The 19,453-nt window shown below is 40.7% G+C and overlaps 2 protein-coding genes across 18 annotated transcripts in view; one reads left to right on the top strand and one right to left on the bottom strand.

Annotated features, from left to right (window-relative positions):
* Positions 1–17,299, top strand: part of LTK (leukocyte receptor tyrosine kinase) — an 83,167-nt gene extending 65,868 nt beyond the window's left edge. For both annotated transcript variants that reach the window (XM_085224781.1, XM_085224782.1), the window contains 13 exons: positions 28–126; positions 626–778; positions 1,466–1,576; positions 2,209–2,395; positions 3,243–3,333; positions 4,750–4,814; positions 6,391–6,520; positions 8,200–8,297; positions 11,768–11,860; positions 12,447–12,548; positions 14,002–14,136; positions 14,423–14,513; positions 15,243–17,299. In XM_085224781.1, coding sequence (XP_085080907.1) covers positions 28–126; positions 626–778; positions 1,466–1,576; positions 2,209–2,395; positions 3,243–3,333; positions 4,750–4,814; positions 6,391–6,520; positions 8,200–8,297; positions 11,768–11,860; positions 12,447–12,548; positions 14,002–14,136; positions 14,423–14,513; positions 15,243–15,995 — 2,108 coding nt within the window. In that variant the 3' untranslated portion in view covers positions 15,996–17,299. The remainder of the gene's footprint in view (positions 1–27; positions 127–625; positions 779–1,465; positions 1,577–2,208; positions 2,396–3,242; positions 3,334–4,749; positions 4,815–6,390; positions 6,521–8,199; positions 8,298–11,767; positions 11,861–12,446; positions 12,549–14,001; positions 14,137–14,422; positions 14,514–15,242) is intronic.
* Positions 7,331–19,453, bottom strand: part of ITPKA (inositol-trisphosphate 3-kinase A) — a 50,787-nt gene continuing 38,664 nt past the window's right edge. The window contains exons 9-11 of one of the 16 annotated variants that reach the window (XR_014883497.1): positions 8,389–19,276; positions 8,176–8,271; positions 7,331–7,601 (exon numbers count right to left, since the gene is read on the bottom strand). The gene's annotated coding sequence lies outside the window, so the exon portion shown is untranslated. Of the gene's footprint in view, positions 19,277–19,453 lie in introns of all 16 variants that reach the window. The other 15 variants (XR_014883499.1, XR_014883500.1, XR_014883493.1 and 12 more) reach the window with 15 other exon arrangements.

Below are 19,453 nucleotides of genomic sequence, written 5' to 3'. Positions count from 1 at the left end.
CAACTAGCCATACCCTTCTTTCTCCAGGGGGGCATGCCTCTAATAATGATGATATCACAGCTAGTGGGCAGTATGGCATCTCGTTTGTGAATCCCATTGGAGAGATCTTCTTGCATCCCCTTGCAGGTACAATACACTTTTTATTTTTCTTCTTCCTCTTCATTCTTCCTTTTCTTTATTTCTTTTTTCCTGCTATCTCTTCTCCTACCTTTTATTTTTATAGCTTTCATTCAGGCATATTTCACTCTGCAGGCCAGTTCCTCAGCTGTGATTACTGCTTTAAAATTGTTTATAATGCTCTGGCACCTTCTTCCTCTCAAATAGTTAAGCCAGGAGAGGAGTCAGTCATCCAGTTTAACTGCACATCCTCAGTCCTAGACACGTTCAAGTCAGTTCACTTCAGGACTTCTCTGTTTGCTTAGAATTCAATTCCTTCTTCCCTTCTGGACCGTGTCAGATTTCTGACCCTCCCACAGTGTCAGCTGTCCTGCAGAGAAAGGAGAAGTTGTACCTGCCTACTCCTTTTACTCTTTTTTTTTTTTTTTCTTTTTCTTTTTTTCCCTTACTGGGAAAAGATGGGAAAAGTTAAACTAAACCTGCTTGTTGTATCTGATTCCTCATTCAGCTGTGGAGAATGATGGTGAAGTGGAGGTTCAGATCTATCTTAACTGTAGCCACTGCCACTCAGACAACTGTAAGAGAGACCCTGACACCAACCTGCCTGTCTGCCAATGTGAGATGGGGGCTGTGCTAGCCAATGACAATGTCACCTGCACTGGTAAGATACAGTTTTATCCTAATTGGATAATGAATGTATCCTTTGTAGGTGTCTCTCTTCTTGGTTTTTGCACTTATATACAATTAGCCAGTACTGAAAATTCATGATGTCCTTTCCTTGTAGGTTAAACTGGATGTCTGCCACCATATCCAAAATCCAGGTTTGGATTAGGTGGAAGATAAATTAAATGTAAAGAGGCATTGTAAATTTCTTGAATGGATACAGTGTATCAAATACTTAAGCATAAATACCTTTCCTTTATAGTGTACCACCTAATTTAAGCCATAAATTACTTCCTTCCACAGAAGTTTCCTACTGTGTCTGTTCAGCTGATGCATAGTATTCACTATTTACTGACATGGTCTCTTAGAATCTCAAACCATCAAGACTATAGACAGTTTCAACTTGTTGGCAATAATGTTACCCATTAAGAAAAAACTGAGGAATGTGTAAGCAACCTGTGTTTTACTAGTTAGATTTGTCTTAACAATGTTTTCAAAATTATTTTGATTGATTTTTATTTTTATTTTCCAAATTCCAAGGTTGTAAAGGGATTTTCTGTATTTTCTATAGGATGATTTAGCCGTGATATCTGTACTGTTTTCTGAAACAGCAACCGTGACAGGGGTTCTTTCCTGCAGCTTGGCTTGTTTCCTGATTAATGCACCTCTGTTTTTCATTTTCCAGTGCCACAGGGTCATATCCCAGAGGGACATCTGCCTCTCCCACTCCTCCTAGCTGTGGTGGCTGTGATTGTGATGCTCGGAATGATCCTCACTGGTGGCAGCCTATCTATCAGTAAGAAACACTCCCTTTTACTTGTCTTTTTCTCAGTTAAATTAGACAAAGAGGGACCATCCAACCACATACAACTACTTTTACTTCTTGGAGCCAGAGTGTTTTGGTCTCCTAAGTGGATCACAGAGGGAACAGGGAGAAAGAAATGATAGAAAACATCACCACCCACAGATAAGCACAAGCATAATCCCCAAAGCCAGTGACTGCTCTGTCCTTGTATTTGCTGCAGAAAAAAGCCTTGGACAACCCTGTGGGCAGACACTTTTTTTGCAGCTGTTGCTATATAGTCTGAAGTCACAGCTTCTGTAATTGAACATGTAATTCCTTCAGAGAGAGAGCATGCATTTTTGCTGCCTCAATGCCAGCAAGGTGTCTTGTGAGGCAGCATTTCCTGTGCCGATTTATAAAGAAGCAGAGGTAACTTAAGTTTCTTCCAGCTGATTAGGACTCTGCAGGGACAAAAATGTTTGCATATTCAGTATTAAATCACTACAGAAGAGAGATGCAGGAAAGCTAATGACACTCCTTGAGCATTTGTAATTACCAACTTAGTTTCTTCTTTCTGTTCTGTGTGCCCAGTATTATATTTTCTTTCCAGGTTCTTACACTGTTTGTATTTTTTCCATCCCCAGTTTATCACCTGAAGAAGCAGCAACTGGAAGGGGCCAGAGCACGACTGCAGAGCCCGGAATATAAACTGAGTAAAATCCGCACATCAGCCATCATGACAGATTACAACCCCAACTACTGCTTTGCTGGGAAGGCTGCAACTCTGAGTGAGCTGAAGGAGATCCCACGGAAGAACATCTCTCTGCTTCGGTAAGGCTTGGCATAGGGGAAGGCAGCCTGAAGCAAAGGCAGAGTTGAGGCTTATACACTAGTTTAACAACAAGCATCCAGGACAAGAAACTGAGGGCTTCCTGTCTGACTGACTGGAAAGCACCAACTACAGGCAAGGAAAACTGTGACACTTTCTACATTCTCTTAAATACTTTGATGCCATGAAGCTCTTAAGAGCAGGTTCATAAGTTCATAAGTCTTCTGTCCCATGTTCCCATGCAGAGCAGAGTTATTTCACCTCTGTCTTGTGTGATGTCCTGGATTATACTTGCTACCTGACGGTAACTCCCTTCCAAATCTATAGCAGTATTTCTTTTTTTGCATTTCATGATGCAAGGAAATACACACTAGATTGCTCTTCCTCTCTATATAGTCCAGATTATCCTGATTAAAGCTATAAGGAAAATAAAAACTTTACCATCTTTGTGTTGTTTTACACCATCACCTGAAGAGATCATCTTGCAGCTGCCTTTATATGCATTGTTTATTTTTTCTTCCCCCTCTACCCAGTTCTTTCTTGTCTTGCTAAAGCCACACATTCTGACAGTGCCATAGGGTTGAGTAGGCTGTTTGATATCATAGAATGGTTTGATTTGGAAGGGATATATTCAGAACCATTAATGATCCAACCTCCCTAGTTCAGTGATGGCATTAGAAGATACTGAGAAGTTATTTTCAGAGGTTTTGAGATGAAAACAAAACTCTGCTATTGATTCATCTTTTACAATAGATTTTCTACCTGTTCTTGGGCTGGACAATAAGAAGCACTTAGCCAGTGCTTGGTGCAGAGGCACAGTAACAGCTGCTCTCTTTCTCTTTCTTCCAGGGCACTAGGACATGGTGCGTTTGGTGAGGTTTATGAAGGAACAGTGGTAGGCATTGCAGGGGATCCCAATCCTCTCCAGGTGGCTATTAAGGTCAGTACCCACAGTTGTTTTTTTTATATACAACAATAATTACTAGTAAGAGTGCTATTATCTTACTGCTAATACTAGTATGAAGTATTTATATGACAGGAAACAGCAAATATTTATAGTAATGCTTGTCTGTTTTTACTTCTACATTTCAATTTTTAAGTACTTTCTTATAAGTTTTTCTCGTGATATTACTATATTTCATAATTTGGATTATTTCAGTTACATTTTGGTTATAGGTGAAAATAGTGTCTGCCTACCACTGATGAAACTTGCAGGTTGTTTCTCAGTGCTGCGTGGCATTAAATATGCTGCTGTGAACTTATCTTGTAATATCATAATTTTCCATGTCATTAATGACAAGAGAGAACAGACTAATTCTCTGTAAAATTACTGCTGTTGCCTCAGGATTTGTCAGTTACTCAGCCCAGAAGTACAAGATGCTCATTACCTCCTTCTGTTCTTTTACGAGCTTGTGGCTCAGAGGACTAAGTCTACTCCTATGGGTTCAGCTCAAAACATAGATTTCATTAATAGAAATGTCCTCTTGTTATTTGTTGTTATTTGCTCTGTTTTTCAAAATTCTCTTTAAAAAATCACGCCTTGTAGGAAGCATAATAGCACAGTGCCAAACAGAAGCAGATCAGCTTGTTGTGGTTTTTCGGTGCGAAGATCGTTTGCACTGTCCTGTGTGAAGCAATCGCTTATTTCTGATAGCAAAATGTCTCCTGTAGCCCACACTGCCAGTGACCACAACTGGGTTTCCATGCCAGCCCTCGCCTCACTGAGCAATGACCACCACCCATTTCTGTGTGCACTTTGAAACTGCAGCAGGAGCTACACCCAGCTGTGGCTAACTCGTCCATAATCCTCCAACTGGCGCATGACAGGCACTGCAGCTCCTGCTGCCTGCGCTCTCAGTTCACATTTAGCAGTGGCAGATGCTGTCCAGATCTGTTGTCAGGAGAGAAAGCTGTGAGGCTGTGTGACATAATTATATGAACAAAGTGGCTGTATGTGCTGCGTGATGTGAAGCAGGTGCTGCAATGTGGACTTAATAGCAAAGGGAGAATAAATTCACACCTGTGATTTTAAAGTGCTTACTAGATTTCCTTTTCCCCAGCCAATGCATTTCTTAATGTAAATCTGAAATAATTTTGCTCTAGAACACTGCACATACTTAAATGTACACAAAACGAAGCCTCCAAGTAGATCACCACTTTCCTGTTCCTCTAACTGCTGAATGGGAGGCAGGCAGTTCAACTGACTGGCACTGAAGAGATGAGACCTTCCTCAGACCTTCCTGAAGTCACTCACAATCGTGTTACGTGCTTCTTTTTTTTCTTTATTCTTTGGTGCACTCCTAAATGTTCTCAATTATTTGGTGGGATGGCCCTCGCTTTATTAAACTCTCAACAGACACTGCCAGAAGTCTGCTCCGAGCAAGATGAGATGGATTTCCTGATGGAAGCACTGATTATCAGGTATAGCTCAAGGGTTTAAGACTGGTGGTGAGTGGGGGGAAAAGGAGTAATGCAGGTATGAGAAATATTAGTTCTGTTGCTTGGGTTTGGGGAAAAAAATAATATCCACTCTCTTTTTTCACCAGATAGTATTTTAGTAGTGTATGAGTTATTGGTTTCAGCCACTTGTGTTTATCCTGAACACTTGTATCTGTGGGGTTTTTTTGTTGCACATCTGAACAAAAATTTCTCCTGATGGGTTTTGCTGGTCATGCTTAGGCACGACATTTTTGTGCAAGCGTGTTCTGTGTTTGAAATGGCTTCCTTTTCAAAGAATCTCATTGCTTTTTTACCAAGTATTTATGTATCAAGTAATCATATATTGAAGTTCTTGCAAAAATACATTATCAGTGGTGAAATGGAAAGCAGGAAATGTAACAGGAAAGCTAAATAGTAGAGCCACTTGTGCAGAGACACAGAAGTTCAGCCTTTGCAAGATGACTACCAGGGATGGTACAACACAGGCAGTGTGCCAGGGAGGTGAGTTTTTGGTCCTGGATGCTTGGGCTTAAACAATATTATCTCTTGCAAATAGAAGCAAGGCTTTTTAGAAGGGTGGTTTGGGCAGCTGAAGAAGGTATGAAAAGCATTTCAAATTGAGGCTTTTTCAGGCAGCATGCTATTATGTGCAGCCTTTTTGCTTTTCTTATCTGTAGAACTATTGCCATAAATGCTTTCTCTGGGGAAAACCCTAGTGTTTAACTTTTTTTTTCCCCCCATAAAAAATAGCTGAGTGAGATTACTTCGAAGCTCCTGTGTGGATAAGGTAGTGAACGTGGCTCTGCACTGTGCCAGTAGCTTGCACAGATGGAATTTACATATTTTAAATTTGGGCAATATTAAGTTCCTCTACCTCTCGCTACCTGGCCCAGTTTTTACCTAGATGTTCTTTTTCTTCTGCTGAATCACAATTCAAGAATAAATCTCGTGATGTAATACTGCTTCATAAAGTCTGTAAGAAGTTTGAGTGGCAGATTAACTGAAGGTAACACTGATAGGGTTTTTAAAGAGCAATTTCAGTTAATTATAGAATGCTTTGATTCTCTTGGTAGCACATGATCTTCCCCAACCTCCTTCACATTATTACTTCCTGTATTTTCCAGGTCATTGCTGTCCAAAGAAAGACCCTGCTTTCTGAAACTGAGTCTTATTTCCTGACTGTCTTTTTTTCTGTTGCAGTGGGGTAGAAAGCCATCCCCAGATCAGCTGCTGTAGTGGGTATTAGATGCACATAGGTACTGAACCGAGTCCACTAGACTGGGCAGCAGCATATTTGAAATAATCAATGCTGAAATAAAATCACCACATAACAAGATTTTGTTTTACACATGCCAGTACTGTTTGGATGTTTGAGGAGCCCTGATCCAGGGAGTCTTCATAACTAGAAAGGCATTTGGATAAGTCTGAAGTTAGAATTTGTTCAGTAACTTGCTTCGATCCAGGTCATTAAAGCTCGAAGCAGAGTGAACGTGGCAGGTGTCAGTCATGTCAGTACTAACGTTGTCTCCCTTTGTGTTGCTGTGACCTTGTCTTTCAGTAAGTTCAATCATCAAAATATTGTGCAGTGCATTGGTGTTAGCCTGCAGACGCTGCCTCGCTTCATTCTGCTTGAGCTCATGGCTGGAGGAGATATGAAGAGTTTTCTTCGACAGAATCGACCCAGAGTGGTGAGAAACCTTCCTTGCTAGGCTTGTGGTTGGCTTTAGTGTGAATGAGGTTGACTGGGCCTTATGCACTCCTACATGACTTGGTGCAGTTGCACAGCTTCTCCTCTCAACACACATACTGTAGCTTTACATGTGTACAATCATATGCCAAAATAATGTGTTGTTAGAAGATCTAGCTTAATTCCTTCTTCACAGAGCAGTAAATATACTAATTAGGGGCACTTAGAATGGTATAACAGCACCCATGCAGAGGAGTCTATGTAATTTTGATTATGCCATTCTGAGTGAAAGTTCTATGAATTCTGCAAGTAAATAAATTCTGTGGAAAACAGAATAAAAATACAATCTTTGTAAATTAAGCATAGTTGTAATGTGAGGAACAGTTATTTTTAAAATATCATATGAAAGCAAACCTGCCACTATGTTTGCTGGAATGTCAGATAGCAAATACAAGAGCTGAATTCCCCTTAGTACTCAAAGAAATATCCCTGCTCACCTTTCTGAAAACAAACTGGCCCCATCAGTAACATACTTCACTGCAAGTTTCTGTGGCTGCAGAGATGTGCCTGCCCATTACAGACAGAGGGATCCCAATGAAGACATAAGGTCTGTGATTCTGTATCTCCTTCTTCATTTCCTCACCAGAAATGCCTGTTTTATAACTATAATAATTCTCCTTGGCAGGTGTCTGAGAGCTTTGTACAATAACTTGCCTAGCCAATAAAAACAGTGCTCAATGGCTGCAGTGTACACGATGTGGTTTGAACAGGAAAAATTACAGAGATAACAGCATCCAGGAACAAAAGCAGATTGAAAAGAACCATTTATTTGATATCTCTTGAGCTTTTGATGAGCAATGCAGTAATTTCTCCCCACCCTTCCCAAGAGCAATACTGAAGTTCTTGGAGAAACACCGAGGAGATTTCCCTACAGAGGAATAAATGCGTGAAAATAAGCAGGGCTTCTGGAGAGATTCCCTTATTGTTCTTAAGGAAATGTAGGTTGTGATGGGTGAGTGCTGGTCCCAGAGCCCTGCGATACCACGTCCCTCTTCTGCACACTCAGGGTATTCTCTGCCCTCCTACAAGAACAGATGAGTTGATGAATGCTGAGCACTTGTGCAGAGATGTGCACTCATGCATCTTTGCTCTCTCCCTCTCTCTAAATTAATTAGATAATCTCTTTTGCTAATATATCAACTCTATAAAAGCAAGGCTTGGATTTGGTTTTCTTGTTTTTGGTTTTGGTTTGGTTTTTTGTTTTTTTGTTTTTTGTTTTTTGGTTTTTTTTGCTTTTCTTTGTTTTGGTTTTACCTCCCATTTCACCACTACGTTCAATACTGTGAGGGAACAGTTTTCTTCCACCCCTTTTCTAGGCTATTCAGGTCAGAACATAAATCCCTAAATAGCCTACACTCATGCACTGTGCTCAGAAGTACTAAAATCTCCAGGAGAAGAAAAGAAAAAAAAAAAAAAAAAAAAAAGCTTAAATAAAAGTTATCATCTCCTTTTCTAACTTTTTTTTGAGCTGCTCGTGTCCCTCTTTGCTCCTGACTGATACCGCCTTTTCCCCATCTGGTACATGCCTCTCTCTTTCCCTTCTGCTGCTCTGTAATTACTCTCTCTGCCTCTTCTACTCCACTGTTTTATCCTTACCACTTTCTGTGCATTGTTTTCCAGAATCAGCCATCCACACTAACAATGCAGGACCTGCTGAACATAGCTCGGGATATTGCCTGTGGCTGTAAATATCTGGAAGAGAATCATTTCATACACAGGTGAGGAGGAAAAGTCCCTTCTGGTGTATGTTTGTTCACAAGTGTGCTAAGCTCATCCGGATTCTATTTGCAGCACATTAAACAGAGCTACCTCCAGAGGGAAGCCAGAGATTTCCTCTACCAACAGACTTATGGTCAGGTGTCCAGGCCAATCCCTCTGGTCACTGGCACGAGCTGGGCTCTGTTGGAAAGAAAGGAATCTTCCTGTTTGCAGTGAATGGTTTCAAGCGTTTTCAATCTACAGGTGATTACAATGTAGACAGAGATATTTGAAATTAGCCCTGTGGTCCACTAGATGGTAGTGTCACGCTGTGTTAGCTTGTAAACAGCCTGCTCTATTTTCCGATCCCCCTGCCCCATCAGCACAGGACTGCCCGTATTTGAGCCATTGTCTCCAGTAAGGTAGAGCAGGAATAATAGGAAGCAAAATACTCAAGACTTTAGGTCAGTAGCTGACCTGCTGTGTGATCCAGAGAACATCATTTTTCAGTTCAATCCTCTTTCTTCCCTTTGTTCAGCAAGAAAATGTTGGTAGGCTTCAAATACGAGTAAAATACTATAAAAGGGGTACAGGTTCTTACAGGTGGCCTTTTGAGATTTCCAGTTGAATGCGGGACTCCTTTATTTCTGGAATTGTTTCAGCTCATAAAGTTCCCAGGCATAGCATGAACTGAATTTGTTCCTAAGTATGAACTCTATGCTGAGTTCAGTGGGTGTCTGTAAAGGAAAGGAGAGACTTTTGCCCCAGGGGGTGACACAGTCTCTAAGCCTTTGTGCAGCATGGAGTTATGCAAGTTGTCAGGCAATTTACCCCCACCCCCAACAAGCACACATACTTAAATGTGATGTTGCACAGAGCAAAGAAGCAGAGCTAGGCAAGGGTGTGTACAAAGTGGGGAGACTGAGGGAAACAAGTGGCAAAAAGGCATGAGATTGAGATAGGGGGCGTGTTACGTTTAGAGCATCTGTGACAGCAACCAAAGCATGTAAAATCTTTTGCCATGTCAGCCACAGGCTTGGGATATGGCCTCTTCCTCTCCACATGCCTCCGTTCTTTTTCCACACAGACTAAAAGAATGTGGTAAATTTCAATTTAAATGGCCCTAAGAATATGGTAAATTTAAAGCTTAGCAGACAAAGATTTAGAACCCCTCAACAAGTGCTGATTAGTAATTCTTGTAAGTGAAGAAAAGTGCAATATAAAAGGACTGTGTCTGGACAGAGAACTGAACGGGTGATGGCAGGGGGTTTCTCTTCCTCCTTTCACCTCAGGTGAGCCATGAGGCTGGCTGGATGCGAAGGGCAACGTGTGCTGTGTGAATGTAATTGCTGTGCGTTGGGCTGCCGTGCTGACAGGCTCCCCAGTAAAGGCTGCAGGGAGAAGGGCCGTGTGCGTCTGCTGGGAGCTGGAAGCCAGGGTAGTATCTGGAGATCATAGGCTCAATGCTTGAGAGTTTTTATGAGGATCGCTTCAGAGTGTGTCTTCACTCGGGAATGATCTGCCTCAAGAATTACAGGAAGTAACCAGAGAAGGACAAAGAAAATTATAGTTCCGTAAACAAATTGGTCTTTTTTGCAGATGGCAAAGAAAATACAGCAGAACTATCATCAGACAAGTTATAGCATCAGAGAAGAATATATACAGTTTTTAATCTCATTTTTATTGGGACAGTACGTTCTTTCAAAAAAGCTATTCTTAAGTCTTCTGTCATAATAAATATTTTAAAGGCAGTAAGGACATGCAACAAATTTTAGCTTTTAGAATGCCAAATAAATACAAGAAAATCGGTATTCTGATTGGCAGCATCACAGTTAATCACTACAGCATCATTAAAAAAAAAAATGATAGCAGTATCCTGCATCCTCCCCCCATCTTGGTCTAATGAATTTATGATAAGGACCAATTTTTGATTTGTGCTGCAAGAATTCCAATGAAAACTCAGTGATGCTCTTCACAAGTATTTTTTGTAAAACCAATTTTCATTACTTCACTCAGGTATTAGTTCCCTGATTTTCTTACTATAGATCACCAAAGCTAGCTGCCATCACATAAGGTGTCTAAAATCTGTCAACAAGTGGATGGCCAATTGCTACTGCTCAATTTCAGGACAGAAATGGAAGAAACCGATGTGCTACTGTTGAAAGAGACAAACACTATTTTTCAAAAAACTCTCTGGCTCAGTTTTTACACCATTAGATCTTTTGTATAAGCAACCTGGGAACAGACTTTTTGTTTTAGCCAACGATTCAGCAAATCTGCATAAAAGGGATTTCATTTAGGTCTTATGTTAGTATTTGTTAGTGACATCCGTATTATTTAGAGTTCATAGATGTGCAATTCAGAGAAGTCTGTAAGTACGGGTGAATGACATCCTGGTGGGAAGGATCGTGTTGTAGAGATATCACTAAGGGCCTAGTCTTGTATGTGAAGTCTTGTCATGTGAATCACAGATGATAATGGGAGAAAAGGAAAAAGCTAAGCTTGAATTCCAGATCCCTGTGGGAATTTTCAGGGCTGGCAGTGGGAAGAAACACGTGAGTTGTTCAAGGAGTTCATTTTTCTTGGCAGCCAACAGGATCCACACAGAGCTATGATTTTTAATGAGTCCCTTTTCAGAACACACATTTAAAATTAATACGAACCCTTCAGCATTGGCCACGCAGTCATGCCTACCATTTGTCACAATCTAAACTTGCATCCAGCAAATGGCTGCTCCCATATGTAGCTTTGCTTGGTTCCATGGGAGGTTGCCAGAAGCAGCAAAGGAACAGTTTACCAAATCTGTTTTTCAATCAAACCTGCTTTTCAAGCAGTTTACTAAGACTTTTCAATAGCATCACATCTGCATTGCTGATAGAGATGCTGATGCCACTGAAAAAACACTTGTTTTCTTTTTAGAAAGAAACATACTGTCATAATGTGGTTGATGCAGAAGAGGTTGGATCCTTACCTTGTCTGAGATTGACCCTGTTTTCTGCTTTAGTGAAGGAAGATGGTAGCGGGTAATGCTCAGAGTATACTGAGTAGAAATGGTAGAAAATGTAATGCAAATGCAGTTCAATAATTACAGTTAATGAAAATGATTGTGTAATTAGCATAGTTTTTGTTTTCACTAAAGTTATCCTCATTTGTGTTAAGATGACTCAGCTAAGACTTGTAGGGCTGGATGTAACATTCTTTATTCCTTTAGCCTGTTAAGAGTTCAAAATTAGACAGAATTATACATTCACAGAATGGCTGAGGTTGGAAGGGATCAAATGGGATCACCTAGTCCAAACCTCCTGCTTCAAATAGGGTCACCTACAGCACATTATTCAGGATCACCCAGGCAGGTTCTGAACTTCTCCAGAGGAGACTCCACAGCCTCCCTGGGCAGCTGTTCCAGTGTTCTGTTCCCTTCACAGTGAAGAAGTTTTCTCTTGTGCGCTTTCTTTTTTTTCTTTCTTCCTTTTTTTCTTTTTTCTTAAAGAGATATAGCTGCACGGAATTGCCTTTTGACCTGTGCTGGAGCAGGTCGAATAGCCAAAATCGGTGACTTTGGGATGGCCAGAGATATCTACAGGTAAGTGAAAGGCCATTTCAGTCCCATGAATTACTCAATAATCTGTATCCATTTAAATGGTTTGAACTGCCTCATCTAATTTGAAGCAGCTGAACTGTCTATTACATTTCTGAATTTGATTTCCAGTTAATTTACAGTTAACACATCTATGCCTAGTAGCAAATACACTTAAATTGTATCATTCCAGACCGGGCCCTAGAGAACACTGCAAACACATATGGATGCTAAACCAAACTCAGGTAAATTTATTAGCTAGTTGACCACAAGTAATCTCAAATTTTAAAAATATTCATAACTATAAATGTATGGCGTCAAGAAGATTTTCTGTACCAGTGCCTCATGCACAACTTCAGCACATTTGATCTCTTCAGCTACGCACCTAAACATCATCATTTTTCCATCTCAGTTGCAAACATGGTATAAAATACTGCTCAGATGGTACAATTCATGTTGATGATTTTTTCTTATTTGGCCCCCAGTACTGCGTGCACTCTCTCCAGTTCCTGTTGCTGTGGTGATAGGATCTTTTATACATCTTAGCCCTTTGATGCTGTGTGACATTCTGCATATGTTTAATCTTTCCCAGAGCAAGTTACTATCGCAAGGGAGGAAGAGCCATGCTTCCTGTCAAGTGGATGCCGCCAGAAGCTTTTCTAGAAGGCATTTTTACCTCCAAAACTGATACCTGGTAATAAATGTCTATTAATAACCTCTGCTATTCACTAATAAACCACATTTACTGTTCAAGGAAAAAAGTCTACCCCCCTAAAGATATCAATCTCCCATGTCCTAAAATGGGAAAAGAAAAAAAAAAAGTAGGTATTTCCCTCTGCATTGTTAGAAGAGTGACTAAGAAATTAAGTGAAAATTAAAAACTCTAGTGCAAATGGAGAGCATAACAAATAGCCATAGATAAATGCAGAGTATCATATAAGGGTAATCAAGGAATGTAAAGAGAAGATTGTTTAGAATCCTAAGAAGTCTCAGTCAAAAATGCAGACACTTCCTTCAGCTGTTAGTATCTGCCACTCAGTACTTACTGGTGACAAGGCCTGCTCATATACTTTGTAAATGACTCTATCTATACCACACAGGATTACTCTTCTATCCTTTTTTTTTTTTTTTTTTTTTCTTTTGTATATAAAATGACAGCAGATTTAAGCAGAAGCCCTTGCTTGTTGCTGAGGAAACAGTATTTATATACCAATTCTTCATGTAGCCTGATTCTTCCTTAAAATAAACACCCCCTCAACAATGACACATTCATGCAAAGGTGCTGGGGAATGGAAGCTTTCCAGTTGCTTAAGAACTCCTCTCTTCCTATACAGTACTCTTCAATAAGCAAACTGAAATATTACCTTAAATGGCACACTGACCCAGTTTCCTGAAGTTGTTAATGCTAGAAGACAAGGGATTGTGTATCAGAACATAACTGTAAGCAGCCAGTAGTAAATATTCTGAAGGAGAGCACTACAGTTCCTGTAACTGTAACAGGCTATTGTACATAACGTGTATGTACTGGAAATCTTATCCACCTTTGCATCAAATAGTGACTCTTAAAATTAATGACCCTACTGAAGCCTTTGCAGATCCCTCGATTTCCCTGGGTCTACACTGTAAGGAGTTTTGAGTGTCACTGCCTAACTGACCTGTAGATGTAAAGAGAAAAGAGCAACCATATAATGACAATGTTTACTTTTGCACTTCTAGTGAAGGTCTCTAACTTGTTTTATTCTTGAGCATCCTTTTGCCAAACACCGACTCAAACATCTCAAGTCTGTCAAAGTAAGATAGGAATCTCTAAGACAAACATAACAGTTCTTGTTTTCAGTTAGACCATGCATAGCAAAGGGTGCTTTGGCATTTTCTGTTCTAGAAATAACAAATGCAGCAGAAAGAACAAATTCAGATATTTTGAGGTGTCTGCAAAGCTACTTCGGGAGTTTGAACAAGGGTTTTGATTGTTTTGTTGTTCTTTTCTAAATCAAAGTTGGCTCATAACCATGCTAAGTGCACACTTCCGTAGTTGGCCTGCAGGTTCAAAGGTTTCTGCTATATTTTTACCTACCCAACTTTGTTCCAGGTTTGTGGAGCACAAACTTGGAAACCTAATCAGCATTGTTGTCTGGTTTCTGACACAGGTCCTTTGGTGTTCTTCTCTGGGAGATTTTTTCTCTGGGCTACATGCCCTATCCCTGCAAAACTAATCAGGAAGTGCTGGAATTTGTCACCAGTGGAGGAAGAATGGACCCCCCAAAGAACTGTCCAGGGCCTGTGTAAGTATTTCCTCACTGTCTCAACTATGGAACAGTGGTTATCAAAAGGGTTGGATAAAGGCAACCTTCCACTGGGGCATCTCTTGAGCCACTGCCTCTTGTACATAAGTTAGACCACTACAGGATCTGCTTTCTGTTGGGATCCAAGGATGCAGAAATGACATCTACTTTTGCTCCACTCCTTTGAGCCATTTACTGAGTGCTTTTCTTCTGGACCCAAGCTCACATCACATTGAAACACATCTTTCACAATTATCTTTCTTAATGGATTCTCTTTCATTTTAAGGTACCGCATCATGACGCAGTGCTGGCAGCACAGCCCAGAATACCGGCCAAACTTCTCTACCATCCTGGAAAGAATCAAGTACTGCACGCAGGTATTGGCCCGCGGTAACTGGATGGTAATCCCCGGAATGTGTGGAGGATAATCCCCAGAATGCCAGCCATCCAAATGTACTATTAGTGCAAACAAGATTAAGGCTCCTCACAGGTTGATGTACTTCCCAATGGTGGTACTGGCTCAACTGTTCATTTGTGTTTTCATCTACCTACCTTAGCTCACCTATCTTCAGCCCCACCAAAATCAGGTTATACTGTTCCTGTGCAAGTGGCTGCTTCCAGTTCACTGCTTGTTCAGTAGCAAAATGCCCTTCTTTTTGTGATAGAAAGGTTTTAGTGTCTGCAAAGGTCCACACTTTGACCTTGCCTAGTGCTGGTTGAAAATCATGGCTGAATTGGTAATGGGGGGTGAGGGAAGATGGCATAGCATGTTCATCATCTGGTAGAATTTTACAGTTAGAAGCATGGATCTAACCTGCCTGAGAGGCAAATTATATACTGGCAACCCTCAGCTCATATGCTGATTTCAGTAAAGCACAGCGACTGTTCAAAGGAAGCACATAAACAAGACAATACTTTTGCAAGTCCTAGCAGCATGCAGTACCCAGATGGCTTACGGCACCTTGTGCCAGGAATAGTGCCCAAACCTAATGCCAGCCTCTGCCAAAAGCTTTTCTCACATAGCTATTTCTCTGAAAATGCAGGTGTGACAGTCAGCCTGGAAGCATTCAGGGTGTAACACGTTTCTGTGCAATCCTTTCTTCTAGGACCCTGATGTGATCAACACAGAGTTGCCCATGGAGTGTAGCCCAGCACCAGAGGATGAAGGGAACACGGTTGTGCGCCCAAATGTTTCCAGTGGGATAGTGCCCCTGTTGGTGAGCCCTTCTCTTACACCTCAGATGACACCTAAAACCCTGGATTCCCACCGTCCTGGGCAAAAACTCGTACAATGTCCACAAGAGCTACTGGTGGAGAACCTCAGCAATCGGGCTGCTCGAGGGCCCAGCCTGCCATGCCTCAGCGATTTCAGCGCATCCTGGAAGTTAGAATTCAGCAATCCACCAACCCACAGACTGAAGAACAAAACTAAAAACCTTTGGAATCCAACCTATGGATCATGGGTGCTAGAGAACATGTGTCACTTAAGCCCCACCTCCAAACTGAAAGCAACTCCAGAGCGAGAAGATTCAGGCTTTGATGGAAATTGCAGTTCTTCTCCTAGTTCTCGGGCATCTCCAGCATCTCCAAGTCGAAGCAACTGCCCTCACTTAGATATTGGTGGGATCGAACTGGTGAAACTCCAGACTTTCCCCTGTGGTAATGTAAATTATGCATATGATGATCTGTGCTATGGCACTGATCACCCACCATCAGTTTTGACAGGGGTCAGAGCAGCTGTGCTAAGGAGCTCCAGTCTGCATACAGATGAGAAACCTTTTTATAAAACAGATAAAGCAGCAAGAGAGAGGGACTCTGGTCTGTCTTTGTCAGATGATCTGAGTGTTACACCAGTATAACAGAAAAGATTCATCCAAATATCAGAGAATGTGAGTGTTTCTGGAAGGGCAAACTTGAACTGCTTCCTATTTCACTTACTTCCTCCATGTAAGTTCCTTTAGAGGGGTGATGTTTCGACATCAGCAATGATCATCTTCCTCCTTCTACCTGCCAAATCCCCAGATCATTACAGACAGTTGCATTTCTACTTCTGTCCAGCGACTATGTTCCATTGGACCAACTTAGTTGTAGAGAATAACAGCATTGCTGCTCTGAGTCTGCATACAGTACCTAACAAAAGACCTCTTTTTCAATCAGCTCAGGTGAAAAGAAATAGACTTATCATCCAACCATAGTGTTTGGATGTGTCATGGAAATAATGACCAACTTAGGCTGCTCTTCTTTCTGACCTTAGAAACCAAAAATGCATGCTGTGCCAGCAGTGAACAACTTGTGAAGACCTGCTGTGTTTCCTTGAGCTTTTTACTGTCCTGAGGAATTGCCTAATGATGCTCACATAGTGACAGGAAAGTAAATGAATAGCAGCCACATTTTCATCTCTTTAATAGCAGACCCTTTGAAAAACATGAAGTTACTGCTTAAATTGGAAGTAGCAAGAAGGATGAAAAAAAAACCCAGGATCCTCTGAGCATGCATTTTGAAAACAAGCAATGAAGAGGAAAACAAATTTATGATTGAAAAAAATAGATAGATAGTAAAGCTGATGGTTTCTCTTTGAATAACAAGGAAAATGTACTGCTTGCCTCACGGTGTTGTGTTCTTCACAGCTCCTGATGTGGAAGGGGCAGGTGGCTTTCCAAGAAAGAGTGAGCTGATGGGGGTGATGGGAAATGGACTATCTTCATCTTTTAATGGACTTTATTTGGGATGGACTTCGTTTTTGTAAGTACTTTTTGTAATTTCCTGTGCTATGTTGATAAGCATTACTGATGTTCTAAGGTAATGGTAGAATTTGGTAGGCTGTAGCTGGTTGCAATTTTCATATGTACTCCTTTGAAGTAGAAACAGAGTAATGCAAGGGAGCAGAGTGAAGACAACCTGCTTAATACAGACATCACCTTACGACGCCCCTTTTACAGCAAGGCAAAATAGCTCAGCCATTTAAAGCTATAACTATGACGTGGCTTCACACACACATTGTTATTCTCTTTAACCTTTCTAGCATACAGAGTTGCTGGTTAATGTAGTTGTTTTTTTTTGAAAGACTATTTCTAAGGCTATTTTCTGTTATTTAGAGTCTAAACAGATGTTTACTGGTTAAAGCCTGGAGCCTGGAAAAGTAAATACTTTGGTTTAAGCTTGAGCAGTTTCAAGCGTTTTGTCCCTGTCCCACTCCTGTACTGTGCATAACCAACCTGCAACGGCAAACAACATGCTGCCTTTACATGTAATCAAGTTGTATGCCACGATGTTGGCTATAGCCTCCATCTTGTTCTCTTCCAAAAGAGGTGAGGTGCCCCAGTACAAGCTACACATACAGGGATTAGCTGTATGCATACAGTCTAAAGATGTGAGTTAGCAGGATAGAGATTGCTTTGAAGACAAACTTCATTTCCTCTACGTCACTGAGGGCTGGATACTGCTGATATATCGTACTGAATAGCACAGAGTGGAGAGTCTGAATCCATCCTTTGTCAGTGAAGTGCTTTTTCAGTTCAGGTTTAATGCTTTGCTTATCTGGCTTTGTACTTGTTCCCAGCTTCCTGTAGTCTTAGACCTTAAGCTTCAGAATGAGTAGTTTTTTATATTCTGATTTCCAGATGTTACTGATGATGATGACGATCCTTTTAGCAGTGAGCTGTATAGCATGGAAAAAATTCCAAATCCATGTTGTGAAGTTACAAGTGGTCAGCATGGTATTACTCATGCTTTTAGCCCATTGTCTGTCCTACCTTATGTCCAGGAACTGCTACAGCCAGGTTAGATGAGGTAGAGTTAGCAGGAAATTAGGGTAGTCGTCCTTTCCCCTTGCAGAGGCTAACATTTCTGGTTATGTCGCAGGCAGCCCACCTCTGCAACCTGCTTGTCAAGAATAAACAGACCTAATCCTGGCTAGCTGGATTAACAGCAGCTCATCTATATACAATAATGCTAGCACATTCCAATGAGAAGCAGGCAGGATCCCTGCTGAGCTCAGTTTGAGCTACCATTGTTTTTCACATACACAGCATTTGCTTCAACTTCATTCATGAATTTAGAGAAGCAAATATTGATAAAACTACATAAGGCATTGAAAAGTAAAGTAAAGTGAGAAAAGTAAAGTGAGAGCAGAGCAAAGTTGGAACTATAGTTTCCACTACTCACCAGTGCTACATGTGGTCTTGCATGCAGCTCTCTCTTAATTTATTCATAAAATGTAAGCAAGTCCATCAGTCTAGCAGTTTGGACAACACAGATGTTTGCAATGAATAGTTAAGTCATTATACTTATATATACAGGGAGAACAGGAAAAAAGCTCCACTGAACTACAGTAAAGCTCCATCCAGCCCAATATCTTATCTCTATGAGTGACCAATAGCAGGGTGTTGAAGGGCATTTGTAAGAGTAGAATAAGCATGCAGTTATTATCTCTTACATGTACGTTGCTAGTTTACGACAGCATGTAGCTCAGGGTGTACTGAGTCAGATGCAGTGTCTCCTAACAAGACAGAACATGGATCTGCGCAGACCAAATGGGCACTAAAAGAACTGGCTGAGAACTTTAAGCATCTGCACTAGCAACATGCTTTTTATGTGTTCTTACCTTCCTCAAGTAGAAATAAAGGTAAGCAAACTTCTGTCAACACAGACTCCACCAATCTCTGACCTGTAATAGCTTTTCTGTGTGTATCTGATCTCTTACATGCTTTTCAAAAACCTTATAGTAAGAATTTTTTTAAATAACAATACAGGAGGAAATAATGCTAATACTGCTCCTACTGTGATGCAATATGCTGTCCAAAACAGGTTATTTAAAAAGAAAAATAATTCTAAATGATGTATACTACACCAAGCACTAATTCCTACAATTCTTAGACTGTTAATACAACCACAGATTCCACAGTGTCCAAATTTTACCATTTCAAAATACCACTTACTTAAAATAGTCTTTTAAGGAGATGCACGTACTGCATAATGAATGAGTTTAACCCATACTGTCAAAATTAGATTACTTGGGCAACTAAAACCCAAAAAATGGATTTTGTTACCGAGAGGATTGACTTGAGCTGAAGACTGGCATTATTTAGTCACGCAATCCATATGGAAAGTCTTCCAACAGCTCCCCAGTGAAGAATCAGCCCTGTATAGAGATACTATAAATTGTTCTTCCCATTAGGTCTCTACATTTTAACAAAGACTATCTACCACCTCAGTTTCAGATGTGTGTATTTAGAGATTTTTTTTTTCTTCTGGATTTTGCATTAGTACTTTATGTTCCTTCATGCAGCCTCACACCTACATTTTTAAGAGGACTGTA

The sequence above is a fragment of the Meleagris gallopavo genome, chromosome 5 (assembly GCF_905368555.1).
Source record: "Meleagris gallopavo chromosome 5, MGAL_WU_HG_1.1, whole genome shotgun sequence".
Taxonomy (NCBI): Eukaryota; Metazoa; Chordata; class Aves; order Galliformes; family Phasianidae; genus Meleagris; species Meleagris gallopavo.
The sequence above is the reverse complement of the archived record's forward strand: the minus strand, read 5'-3'. Positions and strand labels throughout refer to the sequence as shown.